Source organism: Artemia franciscana, chromosome 2, assembly GCF_032884065.1.
Source record: "Artemia franciscana chromosome 2, ASM3288406v1, whole genome shotgun sequence".
Taxonomy (NCBI): Eukaryota; Metazoa; Arthropoda; class Branchiopoda; order Anostraca; family Artemiidae; genus Artemia; species Artemia franciscana.
Genome location: NC_088864.1, coordinates 7,616,843 through 7,643,024, shown reverse-complemented (window position 1 = coordinate 7,643,024; position 26,182 = coordinate 7,616,843). Strand labels below are relative to the sequence as shown.

The 26,182-nt window shown below is 36.3% G+C and overlaps 1 protein-coding gene across 1 annotated transcript in view; it reads right to left on the bottom strand.

The window, feature by feature from the left end:
* Positions 1-1,420: 1,420 nt before the first annotated feature.
* Positions 1,421-26,182, bottom strand: part of LOC136036956 (uncharacterized) — an 80,010-nt gene continuing 55,248 nt past the window's right edge. The window contains exon 3 of the mRNA XM_065719348.1: positions 1,421-2,243. Coding sequence (XP_065575420.1) covers positions 2,184-2,243 — 60 coding nt within the window. The 3' untranslated portion in view covers positions 1,421-2,183. The remainder of the gene's footprint in view (positions 2,244-26,182) is intronic.

Sequence of the window (26,182 nt, the reverse complement as noted above, 5' to 3'; positions counted from 1 at the left end):
AGTGGAAAGCTCCGTTCTAGCAGTCAACCAGGCAGGCATCAGTTTCAAATTAAAGATGGACTAAAATCTATAAGTGTTGAATATATGCGGCAGTTACCCGGCCCCTTAGCCAATATACCTTCTTTGAGTGATAAATAGAAGAATTTACAGAAACAAGTGACATTTTCTCACGGGTCCGAAAGTGCTGCCATCTATTATTTCTACCCATTTCTGTTCGTGATTTCAGCTGAGTTTATTATTCGGTTTTTCGCACTTGGGATTGCGGTAGAGAAATGGTATCAGGCCTCTTAAACTTTAAAAGTTCTCTCATTGCTGAAGAAATTAGAGTTTATCCTTTGCTTATGACGTTAGAAACTTGACCTAGGGCAAAAAAGTCAACTTTTGAACTAAGACTGATAGATTTTTCTGCGGCAGTCGATAGCTCTTGATGAGCTGGTAAAAGCATATGTCATCTATTTTTGGTAGAAAAGTTCCTTCATGAGATATATCAGTTTGAAAGTTTAAAGGGGTTGACAACTCCAGTAGTAAGGTACACATTGAAACCAAAAATAGGCCCATACCAATTGTGAGACATATAGGAGAGTTTTTTATGCAACAGTCGGCTGTTAGCTCATAATGGGTTTGCAACTTTTGCATGTTGTTGCATCTATTATTTGTTTTTTGTTTTTTTTCTAATCTTGGCGGATAAGATTAATATCAAATAGGGATAAGATGAATTCCAGTAGCAGATACTGCAGTTGACTAATTCTTATTCGGAAAAACCAACTATTTACGCAACCAATATAGATGGAAACAATTCAGTTGAGTCGCAGCTATGTTTTCTTCACTCTACGACCTCACGGATAACTTTATGATGCAGGTGTCTATAGTATATATTTTAAGATCCTTAGAGATTAACAACTTCAGCGTTTAACGAAGCGAGAAAACAAAACCAAAGTGTTGCTCTCGCAACACTTTATTCAGTGAAGACGAACAAACGTTGGCGAAACACCTCACGTTGCCCATTCAATGTAAATTTAATTTTTGAATAGTTTCACTTATGATGATTTCGATTATATTATGGTTTTGAAGGTCTTATGGATTTATATGTTGGTCTAGTATGAACTTGCTTGTTTAAATCTGAAACTTTATACCTTTCATAATGTAGCTTAACCCCTTAGCATAGACATTTGCATAGGTAGAGTGAAATCTCCTTTGCTCTCATGACTGATAAGTGCCTAATGATATAACGAGCTTTGAGTTCATTTTCGCAGACACAATATGGAAGCTAAATTAAACTTATAATACTCCCATTGTGTTACCAAAGAAACGTTTATAAACACACTAAAACTTTCCAAAAGCTTTCATTACAGATGTACTAATGACCACAAATGTAGTATTTTACCTCAGCATAGTTCCTAAAAAAAGCCATTGCGGCCAATTAATGCCAAGATGATAACGTTTTTATTGTCTTAGAAAATAAAGTTTAAATGGTTCTCATCAACAAATATACACACTCAAATCTAGACATTAAATCCTTGCTTTGAGATGTGAAACACAGTGAATGAAAAATACAGACATTTAAAACCTGAGTAGCTGAATGAGATCTTTACAAAACGGAATACCTGACAGTTTGACACCAGAAAAAAGAAACTTAATAATTTAGAAAGTAAGCTTTAAATTGCGTGACGAAAAGGAATATATTTGCGAAATAAATGGACATAGCAGCGAAAAAGAGTATCACAAAGGTACAGTTACTCGTAGAAAGTGTATTTCTCGGCATATCACCCGATATTGCGAACGAGTAAAGAGAACTAGTTTATGCTTTAAAATTGTCGAGCTTAAGTGTATAGGTTTTTTTGCCTATTGCCAGCCCCTTAATTTACCGAGAATCTTAAAGCAGTTGGCAAATTGCCTGTTTCTAGACTAAATAGAAAAATAGTCTTTTTCAGATGGCCCTAAGAAAAATAGCACTAAGAACGTATTCCTCTCACTAACAAGGATTCAACGAACCAGGGCTCAACTTCTGTGGTACCGTTGAAATCCTTACCTCTCACTCCCCTTTAGTTTTTACTATCAGTCAGGATAAATTTTCAGTTGACCTATCAAGTCCAGCCTCGGTGTGTAGTAGATCATTTGAGAATTTATCATAGTTTCCAACTTCACACTAGAATACGCCTTGAGCCTTGAAACTATACGACAAGCTAGCGTCCTCGAACCCATCGCAGTAAAGCGTCCGCAACGACATCTAAATGGGCTCGCATCTGTAAGCAAAAACTTAATTAAAAACTGCCCAGCATAATCAGTAGGCGGGGCGAGAACCCCTTATTTGGTCCAATGCTTTATTTCTTTTAGCTCTTACAAATATTTTATTTATTTTATGCATATAAACGCATTTAACTTTTTAAATCCTAACTTTTTCCTTCAATTCCTCTATCACCTCCAACGCCATCAACTGATCAGTCCTGGTTATTAATTTGCGTAATTCCAGAGATGTGAACATTATCAAACGCAAATCTTCGACAGTAAAAATATTAGAAAATTGAGTTTTCGAAAGTTAAAGTTACATGTGATCAACTACTTAAAAGCTTGTGCCCCAAGGAAGTATGTGACTAAAAATTTAAAAAATAACGAAAAAAAGGAAATTGCGCAGAAAAAATAAAATATAAAAAAAAACTTTGGAACTGTGGAAAACTGCAACACTTTCGTGGAAGACACAGACCTGTAAACTGCCTGTGTACATGCCTGGTTTTAAGATCTCACGCTTAGCTTTTAAACAACATATAGCAAATAATACTAAATAAAAAAAAATACCAGTTCAAAATATACTACTAAATTATACCCTAACTTCAACGCACCATAATCACTCTGAAAAAGACAAAAATTCATGTGACTACCATCAAGTAAATTATAAGGCATTAGCTGTTGGGGTGGCGCTTCGCGCCCCCCAGCCCCCCCCCCCCCCCAGCGCGCTTAAGTCCTTACGCGCCATATTAGTTACGCGCCATTGTAGTTCTGTCCCTGTGTCCCACCTGTGAATATAGATAGATTTATATATGTTTTTAACTACGTAAAACTTGCGAATATACAACATTCTTCGATGTCCCATTGTCTGTGCATATAAATAGATTGTCAGGTTTACCGACTCTTGAACATACAACATAAAATTGTCCATGGGAAAAACAATCCGTATTCAGATCTATACCTCATTATTCTAATGATTGCCCTTGAGCTTTGTTGATGGTGATTGCTAATCGAACATTCTCTGTGTCCCCGTTGTCATTTATGTATCCCCCTGTGCCCCCGGCATCCCCGTTGTAGTTGTGTCCCTGTGTCCCGGTCGTCATTTATATTCCCAGTATCCCGGCCGTCATTTATATTCCCTGTGTCCCGGTCTGTATATACATTCGTTTTTGAATTGGTATATGGTGAAATAAATTTTTAGTTTTTTTCCTTTTTTTCTTTTTAGTTTTATTTTGGTTTTTGCCTTTTTTAGCTTTTTTAGTTTTTTTCTTTTTTCTTTTTATTTTTTTTGTAGTTTTTACCTTTTTTAGTTTTTTTTTTAATTTTATTTTTCTCCTTTATTTTTCAGTTTCTTTCCTTTTTTTGTTCTTTTTTTCTTTTTTGTTTTTAGGTTTTTTAGTTTTTTATTAGTTTTTTGGTTTTTTTTCTTTTTAGTTTTTACCTTTTTTTATTTTTTAGTTTTTTTTTTATTTGTTTTTAGTTTTTTACCTTTTCTTAGTCTTTTTTTAGTTTTTTAGCTTTTTTAGTTTTTTAGTATTTTCTTTTTAGCATTTTTTTGTAGTTTTTACCTTTTTTAGTTTTTTTCTTCTTTTATATTAATGCTAAAGCCAAGGTTCGAACCTGGAACCTCTCGGACCTAGAACCTGGAACATAACGTTTACCAACTCAGCTACTTCGACTTGAATACATTCGTCTTTGAATTGGTATATGATGAAATAATTCAGACGTCATATGCGAACAGACAGACAGACACACAAACAAACAACTTATTTTTAGATATATACTAGCTGTTGGGGTGGCGCTTCGCACCACCCCAACGCCTAGTTGGTGGGGGTGCTTCGCGCCCCCCAAGCCCCCCCCCCCGCGCGTAAGTCGTTGCGCGCCATATTAGTTACGCGCCATTGTAGTTGTGTCCCTGTGTACCACCTATGACTATAGATAGATTTATATATGTGTTTTGAACTACATAAAACTTGTGAATATACAACATTCTTGGCTTTCCCATTGTCTGTGCATATACAAAGCCTTATGTACTTATAATGACGTCATATGCAAACGCTCTTTTTACAAACAAACATACATGCATACACACAACTCGTTTTTACACAGATAGATGGATAGATAGGTACAATACAAATTAACTGCGTAAAACTTACGAATATACAACATTCTTCGCTGTCCAACTGTCGCTGCATGTAAACAGATTGTCAGGTTTACCGACCCTCGAACATGCAACGTACAATTGTCCATGGGAAAAACAATCAGTATCAAGATCTATACCACATTTTTCTAATGATTGACCTTGAGCTTTGTTGATGGTGATTGCAAATGCTAATCGAATTGGGAATTGCAATCTTTCAAATTGAAAAGGCAGATCCGTTGGAATCATGGGAATGCGAGGAATAAGAACAGCCTCACCCTCAAAAGGCCCTGTCAAGATTGTGGCCTCTATTACGTTTTCCATTGTTTTTTTTTACGGCAAGTCGCGTACCATTGCAAAGCTTTGGTGGGTTTATGTTACGTAACAATATTATTGGTACGTCTATTTTTAGTTGTAGTACGTGTGGTGGAAACCCTGAATGATCCACGGAATTTAAAAATTCAGATGGATAATTAACCGCCTCATTTGGTTCTATATCTGTGTCGACTGAATTGTACAGGACTGCCTGGTCTCGAATCTTGGTCAAAACAATATTGTTGATTTCGTGGACGTCTATATTTTTGGGTGCAAGAATCGCTCTTTCACTTAGCCATTTATTATTTTTATAATTGTTTAGAATATTCGGAAATACCTTTTCAATCAGTTCATTCTTGGACGTTACTAAATTACAGAATTCAGCAGGTAGTTGTATACGTCCTGAAATTGAGTCTACTGTGAGCTTTCCGTTTCCAATTGCCAGCAATTGATCTGAAAATGTTTGACCAGAGTCATCGTTTTGCAATCGGACACGCATATTTGTAGTTAATTTTAATGTCTTTACGTGTGCCCATAAATTAGAATTTTTCAGATAAGCATTCAATTCGTCTGCAGGGGTTGATCTAGGTATTATAAGTAATGCTTGCCTGAAATCTCCCGCAAGCAATATTAATGTGCAGCCAAAGGGTTTCGAATTCCCTCGCAAATCTTTCAAACATTGATCCAGAGCCTCGAGCGATTTTTTGTGCGCCATTGTGCACTCGTCCCAAATAATAAGTTTGCATTGCTGCAATACTTTACCCATCCCAGTTGATTTGGAAATATTGCAAGTGGGAGTTTCTGTAGAATGCAAATTCAGAGGCAATTTCAAAGCGGAATGAGCAGTTCTTCCACCAGGCAGCAACGTTGCGGCTATTCCGGACGACGCAATTGTCAACGCTATGTCATTTTTTGATCGAATTGATGCCAGAATCAGTTTTATAACAAACGTTTTACCAGTACCTCCTGGCGCATCCAAAAAGAAAATTTCTCCAACGTTGTTATCGACACAATGCATTATCGTATCATAAATGTCTTTTTGGTCCGACGTTAACTTGGAAATGTTATTTTGTACATACTAAAATAGACCACTCGTACTGTAACTTTGTTCACGATCCAATCCTACACATGTCGAAACAGCAGCGGTACGATTAGGTGAAGGCATTCCCAAACCCTGAAGAGGTTTGTTTGCCATACATACACACAAATCTTCTATAATAACTAAAGTGTAGTTATAAATTTCTGATGTAAAATCAAAAGTCATATCTGACGTCTCTAATCGTTTTTGATGGAGTATATCTCCGCACATTTTCGATTTATATTTTTCCCATAACTCTGTAGGAGCTGAAGGAGAGCAAGTTGTTAGTATGATTCCAAACAATGCACGAATTTGACTTGGAGTTGACGTTTCGCACGCGTCATTGATGCAGTTATCCCAGTGTTGGTCATTCTCCAATAAATTCAGAGCTTGGCATGCACTACGGTAAGTTTCATATATAGTACCGTTTACAGTTCTCAAATACTCAAAGGACGTCGGACCGGGTACATTCACCAGAAGCAGGCGTAGAAAGAAGCATTCATGTTGATTGGGGTGTAGAGTCTTCGCATCGTGGTATCTTTGAAGATGGAAGGTTGGCCGTCGACTGACTTACCCTGTTTTCGACGTTCAAATACTTTATTTTTAGTATTCCACGTGTAATACGAAGGCACTTTAGTATACAGCAGTTTTTTTGCAAAAGAATCATTTTTGCATAGCGAAGAGAAAGCAGTTAACTTTGTATCCGGTGGATTCAGGGCTCTTTTTTGCACGTTGGATTCCGAAAAATAAACACGTTGACCATTCTGTAAATGTACCGCTAAGTGAACAACAGCTGGACTACGTTCATGTATAGGAAATGAAAGAATTCGCCAAACAGCTTCATTACTGCTTATGTATCTTCCAGCCTGATATTGTACGATTTCGTCGATATCACTGATTTCGGACTGCAAGCCCAAAACTGCCATGTCACTGCCTTTGTTGACGTATTAACATATGTATTTGATTGCCTTTACAGAGTTACAGTATTCAACGTTTATGCGTGCATTAAATGTTTTTGATAATAAAGGGGAATATGGAACAACCCATTGGTTATCTGCTTCGATGGTTGTACCGTTACGCTTCTTTATTATTGCTGTTTTACCGCCATCTTCAGTAGATCTTCTTCTATATTGTGGGTAACCATCATTGCCAGTAATTGTGCTGGGTGCTAAAAGTCGAGGATATTGCTTTGTGCAACTTCCTTTGGCCATGCATGGTGAATTTTCGTTCAGTGCACCGCAAGGTCCATGTATCATATTTTTTACAACAATATCATATAACCCCTTATCGACATTTTCTTCAGGTATTTCAGCGGAAATCACATCATCAATTTCATTAGAAGTGATTTTATAATGTAGCCAGATTAGTATATGTGCGTGTGCCAATCCTCGTTTTTGCGATTCCACTGAGTACATCCAGCATCGCGCTGACCCAAACACTTCAAGTTTTACTATGTAGTTTATCAGTGACTTCACCTTACACGGGCCGTAATGTCATGTCTAAAAGCCGCCGATTGTCATTGAAGTAAAAGCTGCTGTATCTCGCCCGAAGATTGATTATATGTAAATGTAATAAATAAATCTGAACGACCATAGAGACGAACATACGCAATAGCATCTTGATCATATTCATGCATATGACGGGGACTGCCAGCACATGACGAAGGTAAAATCATTAATCTTCCAACGTTTGTGGTATTACCGTCATTTAGAACTGCATCTCGCAAATGAATGTATTGTTCAGAGCGGAGCTTGGTCTGATTCAGACGGATAAATAGCAAACGTTCTGATTCAATTTTTGAATACATATCAACGATGTATTGGTGAAGCAATTGACGGCATTTTAAAATATAATTGTCTCCATCCTGCCGAATCATTAGTCTATAGGAATAATAATGCATTGCACTGCATTTCTTATTCATTTCTTTGTTAGTGGCTGGATTTATCGATTTAATATTAAAGTGATAGCCGTCGGCTCCATCCCAAAAAATTATAGGATATTGTAGGGCATCGTAGCATTGATGAGTTTCAGCAATTCCTACCAACTGAGCGTTTCGCTTATGAAGAATAATATCTCGAGGTAAAAACTGATCACCGACCATAACGATTGCCACTTCGTCGATAGTTGGAGCATTGTATCTACGCACATGTTGGCCAGTAGGCGTTTTGTCAGCAGAAATAACAATTTTGTGCGTATCAGTAAGCATCAAATCGATGGCTGTTTTGGACAGACGCACTAAATAATTATTTTCGTGGAAAAGATGTTGCGATTGGGCAACGATAGTCCTTTCAACGTCGGGAGAAATTTCGCATCGTGCATTCAATTCAGAATTTCTATCACTGATGAAGTACAATTATAAAAATTTATGATTCTCGCCTGAGAATGGTAGAAGGGGCCCTGCTCTATTATAAATTTGCCCTTTTACTTTGAAAGTAGGCATAAATTGATCTTGATTTTCGATTTGGGCACCAAACGACGTCATTTGGAAACATGAGTTATATTTTCTGATCTGTGATAAAAAACGCTTAGATTCTGACGTAGTTCCAGTAAGCAAAGTGTTCAATGGCTCTGGTGGTGCAGCCAGTAGAGGAAGTTTAACTTTTCCTGAGGCGCAACACATTCTCATTGTTTCACCATTGAATTTCAAGGCCTTGCAATAGGGACAAATTTTACACATAGTCCCGATTTGAACACATCTACTCAAGCTATAATCATCGACTGGGCTGTACCTGAATGCCAGGCGATAATTTTCAGGTTGCTCTTGTGATTCGTCGGCACGCTTTCTTTTCTTACTTTCTCTATCAGCCGCAAGCCTGCTTTCACACTGTTGTTGTGGTTCCTCGGCACGCTTTCTTTTCTTACTTTCTCTATCAGCCGCAAGCCTGTTTTCTTGCTGTTCTTGCAATTCCTCGGTACGCTTTCTTTTCTTACTTTCTCTATCAGCCGCAAGTTTTTTGGCATAGACTCTTTGAGCAGCTTCCTCGGCTGTTGCCATTGTAGGTTCTTCAGTCATTTTACAATTAAACATTTTTCCGTCCACGATCAAAAATTTTTCTTTGAACGATTTTCTTAAATACTTTTAATGACGTCATCGTCATAACAAACATGACGACAACTACCTTCATGACGACATGATGACATGACGTCACTCGACAGACAGACAGACAGACAGACAACTTATTGCTATATATATATAGAGAGATTATATATTTTGTCAAACTGAGATTATAGCATTATTTCTTTTCCAACCTAATTATTGTTAAGAAATTTATGTCTTTTCCAAAACTTAGTATAAGGGCTTTTATTTGTTAAAGTGTATTTACTGTTTGAAGTATATTTGGAAAACTTCTGGTATCGGAATTATTTTATTTAAATCTTCAATCTCTAAGAAAATAAATTCGTACTCATTCTTTCTATTCCTTCCAAGAAATTTTTCGTTACTTCTTCTACTTATTTGGCAATGGCACCAAGTAGATCATTGGTAATTTCAGTTGTGGCACTCATTAAGGATAGAACACGGATAACTGTTTCATTTCGTGTTAGCCATAGGATTTCTTATCACTTCCCTAGCCACGAAACATTATAATTATTAAGGTGGAACAACGGTTCCAGCACAAGTCCAAATCTATGTAGAAAATTGTCTAGTAGTTTCAACCGATAATCTTTTGCCGAGAGAGAGAGAGAGAGAGAGAGAGAAAGAAAAAGAAAAAGGGAGGGAGAGCAGGAGATAAATCTTAAAAACAGGAATAGAAAAGTACAATAAAAATCTGAGCAAATTTCAAATGGTCCTTGCGATAGGACCATTTCAAATAATGGTCTAGTAATAAATGAATACTAGAAATAAAATAAAATATATAAAATATAAATGAAATACTAGATATATAAAATAAAATAACGAAATAAAATATAAATAAATACTAGAAGTAAATAGAAAGAAATAAAATATAAATGAAATAATGGTCTAGTAATAAATGAATATCTCAATGAAATTGAAATATCTCAATGAAGTGAATACCTGACAGGCGGAAAAAATAGTTGATGGAGATTGATATTACAAAACAACATTTATTGGAGCAATTATTTGCGGTGAGTAATTTTGATTAAATAAAATTTTTGTTGCTTATCACTCTGTGGAGGCCAGCTGTTTTTGTAATTCAGTTTCAGTACTAGGAAGGTAAGAGTATCCAAGCGAATTAAGCTATAAATCAAGACATAATTGGTTACAAAAATTGTCCTGAAAAATAAACCTATTGAGCAGTGAGGATTTGTAGACCAACAAAATGAGAGAAAAGGAATTATGTTGGCGAGAACTCAGCCATGTTTTAATTACGCAAAAGGGAAGAGTGCATTAAAGTGACAAGCATTAATTACAAGAAAAATATTGTTGAGGGTAAGGCAGGAAGTGAGTTTAGTAGTTGTTTCAGTGTGTAGTCAGGAGTTAAGTATGGTTCTGTCCTATCCACATTTTTATGGATTATTCTAATTAAGTTTATCCTAAGGAACATGACCAAGTCTATGGGAAACCACGGTGTAAAATGATAAGGTGGAACTCCCTGCTCGTAGATTATTTAGTTGATTTTGAATATTCTACAAGTAAATGTTGATAAAATGAACACATTTTTAGAGGTTCCATGTGGAAGAGTATGTTAAAAAGTTAAGGTTCAAAACCAATGAGGGTGAATAGGTGGCAGAAAAATCAATCAAGGGATAACTTCACTTACCTTGGTAGTACTGTTCAGGGACGGAACTAGAGCAAAATTTGGGGGCTGAATTTGACAAGGGCGCCAATGAACAATTTTTTTTTGGGGGGGGGGCAATCGGCAAAGGTGCTAATGATTGACCAAATTGACAAACTATTCTAAGAAGAGTAAAAAAAACAGGGAAAGAGGGTGCCAGAAAAAAAGATATTGGGGGGCCCAGCCCCAACATTTCCCCTGGGTCCGCCTGTGGTACTATTAGTAATCATGGTGAATGCAGTGAGTGTGTAAAAAGTAAATTAACGAAGGCAAGTGTGAAAAAAGTTTGGAAAGATAGAAAGACATGTCTGTGAGCTATGGCTCACGGTATGGCTCTGAAACCTGGAGGAAAATGTGTTTTTAAAAATCCCTCGGAACTGTCTAAGGACATTTTTAGGAACTATATTCATTGGCCGTACATCAAACATTAACGTTTAAAAAATACGACTCAGTCGCACTTTGCATGTCTATAGTGAGAGACATACCAAGATGGTTAGGCCGAGTTTTATGGATGAAGAATGATGGATTGCCAAAGATTATATTTTTTGGTCCTTTGTGCGAGACTAAAGAAAAAGTAGGCCCTCTTCAAATGTGATTGAAAAATGGTGTAGGAAAGGATGGATTGAAATTTCATGGGATGAAACAAAGAGAGAGAAACTTTGAATAGATTTGAGAGGATTATGAGCGTTTGTAGCTGTGTTGGCCTTATACGGCTTGGTCCTGTAGTGCGTTGTTAGTAGCTGCAGTAGTGGTGATTGTAGTATAAGTAAATAGATATATTTCAGTCTTTCCCATGTAAATTACGTGTGAAAGTATTCAGCGGTGTTTGGAATCCAATGTCTTCCAGTGTTATGAATTACAACTCACTCAGGGTCTTCAAAAGATCAACGAATATTCAAATAGATTGTTAGATTTTTACCTCTTATTCAAGTCCACTCGTTTAGATCATTAAATAAAAGAGGACGAGTTCTTTTTCAACCGAAAGTAAGCAGCAACATTAGGAACTAAAGCGGACAGATATTATTACATATATGAGGAGGGTTGCCCCTTCCTCAAACCTCATTCTTTTCACACCACCGTGTATTTGAGCGGTATTGTTTAAAGAGTTAGCATAAAGAACAATGATTGAGGAAGGGGACCCCCCCCCCACATTTACAGAATAATTTCTGTTTATTTGAAGTTTGAATAACGTGTCTTACTTTCAGTTGAAAAAATCAGATTTATTTTCAAATCATGCAAGGAAATCCCCTACCCTCCTCCCCCGTATAAAGTATCCCTTGGAAAACCCCCATTGAAGCTTTCCTCCCCGTGGAAAGTTCTCCCTATGAAAAATTCCCTGCATAACTTACAGTCCTTTTCCCAGGGTCTATGGGGGATCTATTTTCCCCAAAGGCATAGTTATTGGACCATTAATCTGTTCCGAATCAAATGGCTATTTCAGCATATTTATTGGACGCATTTGGGAAAAAGGGGCGTGGGAGGGTGGCTAGTTGCCCTCAAAAGCTTTTATTAATTGAAACAGGAGACTAGAACTTTCAATTTCTGTTCAAATGAGCCCTCTCCCAATTGTGTTGGACCATAGATTTGACACTATCACCACTGAAAAAAAAACAAAATAAATAGATAAATACGCTTTTGTGATTTATTTATTTTGTAGTTGATATCTTGAAACCTCCACAATAAGGGTTTTCTGAAATGCTTAATCTGATGTGGCTACTTTTGTTATGATTATTTGGCCTTTGGAAATGTTTCCCCTTTTTTCGAAAATCAGGCAAATTTTCTCAGGCTCGTAGCTTTTGATAAGTAGCATTAAACTTAAGAAATCCCACGTATTTGGAATCCGCATAAAAGGTTAGTTCTTTTGATGTAAACGTGTTATCAAAATTCCGTTTCTTAGAGTTTGGGATACTATTGGCCCGGGACGCTCCTTACTTCGTTACCACCAATTGCTCATTATTAGTGAGCTTGTGGATCTTTTTAACGATTATTATTTACTTTTTTGAGCACTCTTTTCTTTTGAGATTGTTCTTCTTACCCTCTCCACTACCTACCATTGAGCCTTTATGAGGTATGTCAAAAGAGTTTTGTTCTTTGTTTAAGTCTTCACATAAATAATATTAAAGTCTTAATTGCATATCATTAGGGACGAGAGCCGGGCCCAAATCAGGGATATATTTTGCATACTGCTAGTGTTAACACCTCAGACGGAGCGCTTACGATTTAGATTACCAAAGACAAGTGCTAACTCTCCGAATTACCCTCTCACCACGACACTAGAAATTCTCGGTGAACACCCTCTACAGGATCTGTAGAGTTAAAACAGGATCTGTTTTAATTTAAGTGTTGGCAACGATCTTAGTTTTCAAAAGTGTAACTAAAGTCTGTTTAGTGACGTAATGCTCACAAATTCTCAACCAACAAAGTTTTGACAATATTTTCTCAAGATAATAAAGATGTAGGTCACATGGGGTCTAGGCGTTCCCCTTTCACATACAGTTCCTCCCCCTCCAAGGGAAACTCCTCCCCCCGAATAATTCCTCGACTTGGAAAATTGAACAGCCACAAAAAGTACAAAATAGATACCTCAATATGTCCATCAGATGTCTTAAGGAGTAAGAAAAGGACAAAATATCCAAAAGTTTTAGGACAGGGGCTGGTTGGTCTCCAATCACTTTTGACTTACAAAAAAGAACTAGAACTCTATATTTCCGATCCAATGAAAATCCCCGTAGTTTCTATGACCAGGAGGGGAGGTCGGGTATGAGGAAGATATTCCCCCTGGAAAATTTCATATGGTCATCAGAAGGGAAATTGAAAGTTCTACTCACCTTTTTAAGTCAGAGGCAATGCTATAGCTTATAGTAAAGAGCCATGAGGGTTCGATGTATTATTTTTTCCCAGAGGCACTTCATATGGAAGGGGTGGTCATATAAACTTCGAAGGGGACGCATTCGATTGTAAATAAAAAGTTCTAGTTCTCTTTTTAAGAGTCAAGGGTGATTGGAGGGCAACAAGCCATTGCCCATACCGCCCCCCCCAAGAAAAAACATCCGGTCAAAATCTAAAGATACTCATCTTGTTCAACATAGTCCAAAGGTGAAGTAACCATGCCTGCAGGATTGCCAAATCTCCTCCCTGCTCCCTGGTAAAGGCCTGCAAGATATGCAAGTTGGCCATTGTTAGGATATAGCATTTATATGGGACGGGAAGTCGTATAAACTTTGAAGGGGACCCAATCGAAAGTTTCAGTGACCTTCTCAAAAGTGATCGAAGGGCAACCAACCTTATCCCCCACCACTTAGTACTCCTAATTGGGAGGGGGAAGGTGCCTCAAAGGGTGTATTTCAATACAACATTTGTACCCGGGTAAATACTTTTGTTAGGATATTCCATTTTTATGGGAAAGTGGTCTTATAAAATTCGAAGGGGACTCGTTCAATTGAAAATAAAAAGTCCAAGTGGCCCTTTTAACATCCAAATTATTTGAAGGCAACCACCCCGTACCACGCCTTTTTTCACTGTTAATGCATCCTTTGAGGCATCTGCCCCCTTAACAAGCCCCCACTCACGCCGTTTTTCCTCAAACGCACTCAAAATTCTGAAATGGCCGTTCTTTCTCTAGATAGTCCAGAGGTCAAATAACCACACCTTCGTATTTGACAACCCTTCTTCTAGTTCCTGGGGAAAGGGTCGCAAGTTATATAAGTTGCCCATTGTTAAGATATAACGTTTTTCTGGGAGGTGTGGTCGTATAAACTTTGGAGGGGGCTCATTCAATTGGAAATCCAAAGTTCCTGTGACCTTCTCAAAAGTAATCGAAAGGCACCAGCCTCATCCCACGCCCCTTAGTACCGTTGGTAGGAAGGGGGAAGATGCCTCAAAGGGTGCATTTAAATGCCAAAACATATTAAATCTCATTGAGCCTTCGGGTAAATTCAGAATTAAATCTAAGGAAAGGGCAGAAGGTGTGAAGGTAAAAAATATTAAATTTCTATTGATTTCTAGTAATATTTTTGGTCTACACCATTATTATGAAAGTAAAGAATAATATTAAATCCCAAAATTAGCAGAATTTATTCCGTATAGGAAGGGGAATTTTCTGGGAGGACTTTCCGCAGGGGGGGGGAAGTAATTTCCCGGGGAAAATTTTCCAAGAGAACTTTTCTGTGGGGAATTTTCCATGGAAGAAATTTTCCGAGGGAGAAATCGCTTCCCTGGTCAAATGACCGAGTTTAAAAAGAAACTACAAAAGAATCGTAACCTAAAATTCTCAATGTGTGTGTATCCTTTCGAACTAATCGGAGGACTAAGCGTGATAAGTTGGCCGAGAAACTAGACTTAAATGAATTGTTTTGATTATCTGTCCTCTTATCGTAAAGGGTGTGAGATGTTTTTACCACCCTTTTTATGCTCTTTTTATAAAGTCCGATAAAAAAGTCCAATACCTGGTTACATTTTGTAATAGCCATTTTTTCGGAATAAATGGATTATATTATCTGTTCTGATGGTCTTCCATCTACTAACAAGGTGAAGCAGGTGTGATCTCAATAACACAGAAAATACACTGTGGAACCGTGCCGAAAATCATGATAGCCTATATCCATAGATGTACACTCCCGACATAGAACAGACTGTCTCCCGACAGGGGGGGGCTCATGTCGCAGCTTCCTCCCTAATTTTTTTTTTCGAATCTCTGGACACTTCCTGTTCAATTTATCAAATTAATTCATTTATTATTGAATCTCATTCAAAAAAAAAATCTATATACGTGCCAGTAGATATACTTCTACATTAGATATTTGGAACAGCCATGATATTACCGAGATGTATCCTTATTTTTCACTATTAAAGACAAAAATCATGCCTATCAGCCTGATCTAAGGCAACGAGGGCACTGACTTTTTTTAGAAAGTTTTTTCTTTTCTATACCATTTAAAGGTCTTAGATACGATTATGCTTTCCAGCAAATATTGACAGAAAAGGGACACTTGGCTAATTGCAAGTGGTTTCAGCATTTCACAATAGACTGAGGAGAAAGCAACTTTTAGAAATTAATTAAAGCAATAATGAGATTAATAAATGTAACCTTTCTTTATAATAGAGTAGGAAATAATAAAGAAACTGCTTGGTAAATGGATAAATTAGTGAAATTGTATCCTGTATTATTTTACTCAAATTATTATTATAAAAATAAGGCTGAATGATGAAACTAGCTTAAAATGCCGCATAAAAAGCGTATTTTTAATTTTGCAGCCAGTGTTTCATTGTTAGGTTACAGTAAATTTTCATAAGTTTAGACACATAATATATATTATACTAGATATCAAATTTAAACTTAAAAAAAAAAACCTTTGGCGCAAGTCGAAGCCACGAGCTCTCTGGTTTGCATTTCTACAAAGGGACAACTTGAGCGGTAGGGCGTTTACCATAGAAGTACCATAGTTTTTAATATATAGCCACTTATAAATAATGTATGCTTAATTTTATGAACAATGACATTCTTTAGGAGATTAAGAAACACGGAAAAGCAACATAGTATGGTCAAAAACTTTTTATCCATACCCTTGTATAAAGATTTATCCAAATCGAAATTGTCGAAATGTAATATCGTTTAGATCTACCCAAAAACTATACGTTAAACCATTGCTAACAGGCTAGTGGAGTTTTTTTTTTAAATGGACCCAAACCACTTTCGGCCCCCCATTTTTTCCTATTCCCGTTCCGCCTTACTCCTGTCTTTGCCGCGATTAAAATTAAACTAGGATTTTCAGTGTCTGTACTTGATGAGCTAACAATAAGGAAGTAAACTGAAACTGGAGCGAGGGAAAATAATAATAAGAAACAGTCCAATCAAATAGTATGATTGAAGAAAAAAAAAAAATTATATTCACCTTCGTATCTTTCATACGTGTATCCTTTTTTTGCTGTAAGTTCAATATTATCGTATTAAAATTTTGAACTTGAAAACAATCAATATAAGTTCTTTTTTCAATTTTGTAGTCAAACTCAATAGCACAAACGTCCAAATTATTCTTTTCAGGGAATTTGATACTGTTTTACATTAATAAGCAGTAAATATCTCAGAGTTGGCAGGACTGATGTCAAAAAACGTATTATTTAAGTTAAACTGAAACATACAAAATTTTTGAATATACTCTGAAATGCAAGATAGAATTTATTTGAAAAAAAAACTTTTATTTTTGAAATTATCCTGAAATGTCTCAGAGATAGGGGTGTTGATCATAAATGTGCCTTTTCTGAAAGTCCTTTGATAGTGCGGGCGAAAAGCGCCAAAATACTTCCGTGTTTGAGGAAAGCACCAAAATTGGCCGAGATGTACTTTTGAGCATGCTCTTTAATATGGCTCGATTACGCAAGCGAAATTTTTCCTCGGAACGCCGCTAGTTGGCTTGAAATCCAAGATGGCAGACGAAAATAAGAGTTTGTCAAAATGAGAAGAGATGACCGTTCAAATAGGCTAGTATAGGGTAATCGATGGCACAGGCTCCGAATATGAGCTTAAAAATAACCTAAGTTGTACCGTAGTGCCACTAGGTGCCTCAAATCCAAGATGGCGATCGGAAATATGAGTTTGTCAAAATGAAAAGATATGACCGCTCAAATAAGCCAGTATGTGGTAATCGATGGCAGAAATTCCGAATATGAACGTAAAACTAACCTAAGTTGTACCGTAGTTTTGCTAGGCGCTTCAGATTTAAGATGGCGGTCGAAAAATACAAGTTTTGTTAAAACAAGAAGTTATGACTTCAAATGGGTGGATTAGGAGCAATCGATACTTCAGATTCTGAAAACGCGCGTATATTCACAAAAATATACCTTAGCTGTATCGTTGATCCGCTTGGGGTCTAAAATCGAAGATGGAGAAAGAAAATGTCAGTTTTCCGAATCGCGCGAGGTTCATGATCCCGATATAACAGGCTGGAGCGGAGTAATTAATGCAGCAGTTTTAAATATCGTTCTGTCATTCTGACATACGCCTAATAGTAATAAAGTATGTACAGTACAAATTGCCTAAGTATGAGACCAAGACGCGTCCAATTTATAGCCTTTGTTTACATTTGCCAAACCAAAATCAGTTAAATACTTGTTAACTCTTCATCTCTTTATTTATTGTAAATAAGGAGCGACATTAAAACTTAAAACGAACAGAAATTATTTCGTATATGAAAGGGGCAGCTTCCTCATCAACGCCCCGCTCTTTGCGCTCTCTTCTCTTAACTCTACTTTTTGAAACAGTAAAAAACTTTAGCGTAAAGAGCGGGGCGTTGATGAGGAAGCAGCCCCTTTCATATACGAAGTAATTTCTGTTCGTTTCAAGTTTTAATGTCGCTCCTTACTTTCCGTTTAAAAAAACTTGTTTTTTTTTTTATTTAATTTCTGAACGTTTTTGAATCAATGCATATTTTGATTTTGGCTCTCCGCAGATGGATAATTAACACAAAATTTGCATATTTATTTTTTTTAGGCTAAATGGCTTTCTCATAGTTTTGATCGAACGATTTTGAGAAAAGAGTAGCGGGGGAGGAGGCCTAGTTGCCCTTTGATTTGTTGGTTACTTTAAAAGGCAACTAGAACTTTTGATTTTTTACGAATGTTTTTATTAGTAAAAAATATACGTAACTTACAAATTAGCTTACGTAACGATCTTCTGTATTCTCATGCTTTTATTACGTATATGAGGGGGTTCAGCCCCTCGTTAGTACCTCGCTCTTTACACTAAAGCTTAAATTTTGTTCGAATTTCTTAAGAATGACCCCTGAATCATAAAGCCGTAGAATAAATATTTGAAATTACTAAAAATATTTTAGCGTAAAGAGCGAGGTATTAGGAGGAGGTGAGCCCATCATATGCTTAATAATTTCTGTTCGTTTTAAGTTTTAATGCTTCTCCTTACTTTCAGTTGAAAAAGCTTTTTCATATTTATTTTTTCATTGTTTTATTTAAACAATGCTAGAAAATCCTGCGCTCCCCTCATGAAAATTGTCTTCCCCCATGACAAATTCCTCCAAGGAAAGTTCCCCCACATATCCCCCTCTTCTCCCCCCCCCCCCACCTAAAAATCCCCCTGAAAATGTCTGTACACTTCCAAATAAGCATTATTATATGTAAGCACTGGTCTAAGTTTGTAACTTGTAGCCCCTCCCACGGGGACTGTGGGGGAGTAAGTCGTCCCCAAAGACATAGTTATAAAGTTTTTTGACTACGCTGAATAAAATGGCTATCTCAGAATTTTGATCCAATTACTTTGGGAAAATAATTAGAGTGGGAGGGGGCCTAGGCGCCCTCCAATTATTCTGTCACATAAAAAGGGCACTAGAACCTTTCATTTTCGTTAGAATGAGCCCTCTCGCAAGATTCTAGTACCACTGGGTCGATACGATCATCCATGGGAAAAAAAAACAAAAAAAACAAACAAATTGTGCTCCTTAAGACAAAGTGCATCATACTGATTCATAATTGATAGAGATAGCCTTGTAACGACCCGCTAACCCTTGATTCGCACTGCTGCGTTTTCACACGAAAATGGCCGTTTTTGTGTGATGCGTCAAATTTCATCTGTTTTTGGCTGAATACTTTTACGTCATAATGGTTCAGCGGCAACGTTAAAATATTTCTGCTGAGCTGCTGAAAAACACATCCAGTCTTTTCAATTGAAATCTATTTTGAACTTTGAAATGCAAATAGTTGAGAAACTAATTATATTTATCAGAAGTCGTCCATTAATCCAACAGTTCGTGGTAACGAACTGTTTGATATTGGTATATATTCGTGTATTGGTATATTTTAGTGTGCAGCATTATGCTAGAGACAACCCACAATCAATCAGCAACATAAAAAGAGGAAACGCTAAAGTGTAATACACTGGAAAAAAAACCAACCATAGCAAAAATTTTGATATTGGTATATATTCAAGACCGAAATGGGTTGTTTTTTTTGTGTTTGTCTCTGTGTTTGTGCTGTTGCATTGGTGATTTCTTTTTTCACCATACTCATTTGACTGATCGTATATTAATCAGTAATCTATACAAAAATGTAATTCGTCTCCTTTTTCTTGGATTGTAATGAAAGGAGGGATGTTAGGCGACATAGTACATCTGAATGATGACACATTGCCAAAGACTGTACTTTTGTACATCAATCTGGGACTAAATCAAAAGCAGGTCATCAACAAATGGGGTGAGAAGATGTTATAAGATCAAATTTAAATGAAATCAGGGCTATACGGAAGGGGGTAAACACTGAAGCTTAGAACAGTTCGGGATGGAAGGGAGCGCATGCAGCAGTGGCACCTCGGGTGATTTGGTACTGCACTGATTTGTTTATAGTAGTAGAATCACCCTAGTATTTTTTATCCCTCCGCCCCTGAATAATCATCCTGCATGTGACCCTGGGCCAAAGGCCAAATTTTGGTGAAACCCCATAATTATCCATTTCCTAGATTTAAACGGCAAATAATTATTTCAACTATTTATTTCTAATGTAGTTTTCAATTTGAAAATCATTTTATGACATCTATACTTTCAGAAATCTCGTTCCTTTAAGATTTAAAGCATAATTTATTTCGTGCAACTTTTTGAAAGTTTATGATTTCAAAAGAATCTCAATTAAAGACTAGAAATTTCTTAAGTGAATTGGTGAACTCAAAGTACAGGTGATTTAAAACTTCAAAAGCAAAGAGCAAAGGTTTATCGAAGCATGGGGTCTGAGTGCACGTGTTATGGAATGTAGATGTGTAGTTTTCTAATAAAAGTAAAGGCTTCTAATTCATTAAGTAGCTATTTATTTAGGCTTGAATTCTATTATAAGGTGGGAACCAAGGTCCTGAGAGACTTACGGCTTTGATAATTAAAAGTTCGACGCATGCCATTTTGGTCGAAAATGAGTTATGGGTGTGTCGTGAATAAATTCAGCAAAAGGAATCGAATGATGGAGTCAGAATTGTCCTATCTTGTACCGCTACGAAGATAAAAAAGAGACATACGCCAATTTTGACAGAAGAGAATTATCCTAGTGAACTGTAATGGTATTTGCCTTCTGTTCTGTCAAAAAAAAGGAGACTTACCCAATAAATTAGTTAGTTTTGAATTCACTCAAAATGTATTTGGTAGAAGAGGATAGGAATTATGCAAAAAAAGAGATATTAATCATAAAATAGTATAATTTTGAATTCGTTCGGAATATTAAATTCCATTTAAAACACTAAAAAGAGCATAAAAATTTATTTACACTATGTTCCTTTTATCTCAAACAGTCTCATCCTTCAGACCGACCTTGGCCGAGAAACTTGTTTTTGGTTTTTGGCTTTCCATAAATGGCATGTGTCGCACTTCTAATTTTAACAGCCGTTTAGGTTTGAGGGGCTTTGTAAAAAAGGTTCACCTTTTGATTGAAACTTTCTTCTTGGGAAAATATTTAGTATAATTACCAAATGCAAAATTCGGAAAAAAATAAAGAGAATAGAAAAATAAAATGGAAAATATTAGACATTAAAACACTGAAGAGATTAAGCAGGGCCTAAATGGACGGAGTTATTCCGGTGTTATTCAACATCTGTGAGTTTTTGCTGTTCTTACCATAAGTTGGGTTTCCAATGTCTTTTCTTGAAATAAAAACCATATTTACTTAATTGAGCGGTGCAAAGTAGAAATTTTCATGAGTTTACCTAACCAGAAATGCGACTGTGAGCAGCCTTCAAAGTGACTTTAAGCTGTGACGCTTGTAGAGGAGACAGCAGTTTTATTGACCAAACAGCACTGTACCAAAATTTTTGCTATGGTTGGTTTTTTTTTTCAGTGTATTATACGTTAGCGTTTCCTCTTTTTATGTTGCTGATTGATTGTGGGTTATTTCTGGCATAATGCTGCACACTAAAATATACCAATACATGAATATATACCAATATCAAACAGTTCGTTACCACGAACTGTTGGATTAATGGACGACTTCTGATAAATATAATTAGTTTCTCAACTATTTGTACTTCAAAGCTCAAAATAAATTTCAATTGAAAAGACTGGATGGGTTTTTTAACAGCTCAGCAGAAATATTTTACATAGCCTCCGAACCATTATGACATAAAAGTATTCAGCCAAAAACAGATGAAATTTGACGCATCACACAAAAACGGCCGTTTTCGTGTGAAAATGCAGCAGTGTGAATCAAGGGTTAGCGGGTCGTTACAAGGCTATCTCTATCAATTATGAATCAGTATGATGCACTTTGTCTTAAGGAGCACAATGCTATGGAGCACAATTTTACAAGGCTATCTCTACCAATTATGGATCATTATGATACACTTTGTCTCAAGGAGCACAATGCTATGGAGCACAATTTTACAAGGCTATCTCTATCAATTATGGATCATGATGATGCACTTTGTCCTTAGGAGCACATTTAGCACACGATTTTGCACTGAGACGGATCAAGTAATTCCCACATCTGAGTCCTTCTCAGTTTTCCTGGGGCTTTCTTAAGTTCTCTTAAATTTTGCCAAAAATGTGTCTTTTCTTAGTGTTTTTTTTTTATATAAAAAAAGTCGAATTTGACCAATCTACACAATACTGCACCTCTCAAACATACCAGGTCGACAAAGGGATTTTCCGGTCGACGTAAATGTTTCCTCCTTTTATGTTCCTGATTGATTGTGGATGCCTCTGGCATAATCCTGCACTCTAAAATATACCAAAACATGAATATGTAATGAGTCGCAGGTGGTGAGACCAGATAACTTCTGGAGAGGACACTAACTTTTATTGCTGGAGAGGGATAGCATCGAAGCCCTGCAGTACGCAAGACTAGTCCAGGTATACACCAAGTCTCTGCTCAACCAGAGATTCCAAGGACTTATTGCTGCACAGTCGCAAGCCGGCTTAAGTGCTTTGTGTAGACTTGAGATTGCTTGTCTACCGTAGCCTGCACTAGTGCGACTTCCAACTTTTCTGAGGCTCTGACGCTTCAAAAATCACACAAATAGTAAAATGACAATCTGAAACACTACGACGTTGAAACGTCATTTCAACATTGGTATCAAAAACAGTTTCATTTACTGGGATTTTTATGAAGAATTTCTGAATTGTTAATGGCCTTCTGAGACTTTGGAAAAGTCTGGGGAAGGTAAACGGGAAGGGTGTGCAAAAGCACAGGATGGCTGGCCCTCATTCTCCCTTTGCACTTCCCGGCTGAAGGGCCTTGAGACGGAGATCAGCACCGCCGGTTCATACCTTAAGGGTCTAGTGCTGCATCCCCTAACTGTTTTTTTTTTTCACTTCTGAGACTCATCTTTGGAAACTGTTTTGGGCAGCAAGAAACTATCTGTTATGGAATTCGCTCATTCAGGTAGGAATGATGGAATGTTTAAGCAAAAAATAGAGCTCATCATGAATACGAAGCTTCAACTCTTCTTTAGGGTCCGAAAGAGTTAAAAATAGGATTTTAGTTGGACATTTTTATATCTAAAAGAATAAAGTGTCAGCCAAAGGGGTAAATGCCCCTGTAGATCTGTCTGACGGGTATTTGAGGAAATAGAATGACCTTCAGAGGTACAAATCCTTCACGGTTAGCTTACCCTACAACTTATGAAATAAGTAACCCTGCAAATGTAGCAGTAGGCTACATAAATAGCTATTAGATCCTTTTCATTAAGGCTCTCTTTGCTATGAAGTTGAACAAATTATAGAAAATTCAGTGATAAATTATGAAAAAATATCACTTATTTCAAAAAAGTGATAAATATTCATTTTTTTCAAAAAAAGAGATTCAAGGTAAAATAATACTTGTTCAGGGTCTCGAGAGTACTAAAGTAGTTTTTTTTTTCTTTTGCGTGATTTTTGAAATAACATTTAAACAACCAAAAAGTTTTTTGTCTTTTGTCATTTTGGTTATTTTTATTTGAGAATTGGACAATGACAAACTTGCAGAAAATATACCTTGCAACGAAGAGACAATAAAAACGAATGAGATAGACTCTCTAGTTAACTCGTTTTCATTGAATCCTCATTGTAAGGTATTTTTTCCGTATGTTTGTCACAGTCCAGTTCTTCAATTCACAGTCCTTCTAAAAATTGCAATCTGCTCAATGCGACAAATGCTTGATCTTTCGCAAAAAGTTCCTTACACAAGTTTCCGTAGGCTAGATCCACGGACATCATTCCATTTTATGCAAAAAATATGCCCAACAAAGAATTTATGGAAGCTGTCTTCTCTCAACGGTTCCATAATTCAATTAACTAGTTAATAAGTAGGACATACGAATTAACGAGTTAAAGAGCGAAGTAATTTTCTAATAACTTTAGAAAAAGCGATGTTGAACAGAAAATATAACTTCCATATTATTTCCTAAGAAAGTAAGGCTACCAAAATAAACTCAAAGATCTTCTTCACTACAATACAATATTACCTATAGTGCAATTTAACTCATAATCTAATTATTAAACATAAAAGGCTTAGGACAGCGTACCAAAGCTATCATGGGAGTACAGCATTTATTCAAATTTGTTTATTTTAACACTTTTTTTTCCCAAGTTTGAATAGTGTATTTACGGATTCTTCTATTAAGATCAAAATTTTTTAGCTGCATTAAGCTAAATGTAGTGGAAGTTTCAATTTTTAACCATGTAATTAATAACCCAATTAAGAATCCCTGCAGTCCAATAACGTGTCCCATGCGTATTGGGGTGAGATGTGCTTTGCGAAACTTTTAAGCGTAATTTACGAGATTTACGACGCAGAGCGAAGATAGTTTTTGAAATTATGGAAGCTAGAAAGAATAGTTTTCTATATTTAATATTCAACTTTTAAAATTTTTCAATTACTTTTTAATTTTTTCTATTAATTGAGTATTTTCCATATTTTAGAATGAAAAGATATAGTATTAGTACTTATGCGCTAAGACAGTTCTGGCTGAAAATTGGGTGCGCCAAAACGAAGAAAACGAAGCAAAAAAAAATAATTAAAAAACTAATTGAGGATAATCCTCAGTCAGTGATAAAAAAGCAAAAATTTCGGCAAAGACCTCTGCTAGTCCGCCCTCGGCGGTCGGAAAAGGAGAAAGGGAAAGGGCTTATATAAATAAAAAAAGGATTCTTTTAAGTAAACCGAACTGAAACAGAGAAGCTTCTAACCAAAAAAAAACAAAAAAACAATTGAAATACCACTCAAAACTTAGATTTGGCGAGAATTATTTTCGCCTGCTGGTCTTGTGTTAAGACTGCTAATTGATCATCGCTTAAAATCATCAGAAATGTAAGGTGAATCTCTTTTTTATTAAACTATACTAAATAGGGTTTACGGCAGAACCCATCAGCTGTTGAGAAAAAAGCTACACCAATGGAAATTATAAAAATACAAATCTCTGAAGCCTAGACGTAAGAATGATGATATGGATTCTGCTCTAAGCCTCTACGCTTTTGAATACCCAAGTTGTCCAGGTGTTCATGACGTGTGAACAGTAAGTGGTTTACCACAACCTTCTAGGCAGGTAACTGAAGCTGAGATATACATACACAAAAATCTTGCTTTAAATACAGATATTTTTCAAAACCCTATGTATGAGAATTTATTAAAAAGAGATTACGTTTATATCCCTTTTCATCTCGAAACAATATCTGGATCACTTAAATATTAACGAATTAATGAGATAAATTAGCTAATGGATTGGCTGCAAGTCACTAGGGGAAATTTTTTGCCAAATTTATTTTTTGGATTGTCTTTTATTTATCTTAATTTCTTTCATTTTCTCCTGTGGTTCGATTCAGTTTACCTCAAAACCTATTATTTTTCTTTTGTGTACACATATTCTCTTCCTTTTTCTTAGCGCTGAAAACGGCTTAGCGGAGGTTTTTGATAAAAATGTATGCTTCACCTTGCCGTCGCTTTGTTTCACTAGTTGAGAATCCCCCTTGTTTGGTTTATTAATTTTTTTTTTCGTTTACTTCCTTTTTTGTCAGATTTTAGCATTAGCAGAAGATCCTTTAGAAAAAATAGTGTTTTTTTCGAACCAAGTTCTTGACATTTCCATTTACCATTTCTAACGTCCGAGAGAAAAATCTCTAGGGCTTGTCCTAAGGAACATGGTAAAGACTACAGGAGAACGTGGTGTCAAAGAGGGAGGTAAACGTATCCAAAACCAAGATTATGTAGATCATCAGAGTATTCTATACAAAAATGCTGTCGAAATGAATGATTTTTGGAGGTTTTGGGAGTTCAGGGCTCAAGAATAGGTTTAAAAATTAAATTTAAGAAGCCTAAATCGCTTCGACTAAGAAGAAATAAAGGTGAAGAGGTATTATTAGCTGACAAGAAAATCGGTAAAATGGATAGCTTCACCTAACTCGGCAATCGCATTAGTGAAGATGAAGGATGCGGTAAAGATGTGAAAAATGGAGTAGTGAAGGTGCAGGGTATTTTTTATACTGGTAAAGACAGTTTGAAATACTAGGAAGGAAGCATGCAAACCAAAATCATAATATTGAAAGCCTTAGGTCTTTAGAATTTAGAGTGAATAATTGACTGATAGTGGTCAAGTATGACTCTATTAAGTGAGTGCTTTGAAATGGTGAGGAATATTTATCAAATGTTTTCTCGAGGAATTGTCTAACTATAGTTTAGGGAACCTGTTTAACTGACCTTATATCATATAACAAACGATTCAATCCCACTCTTTGGGGTTAT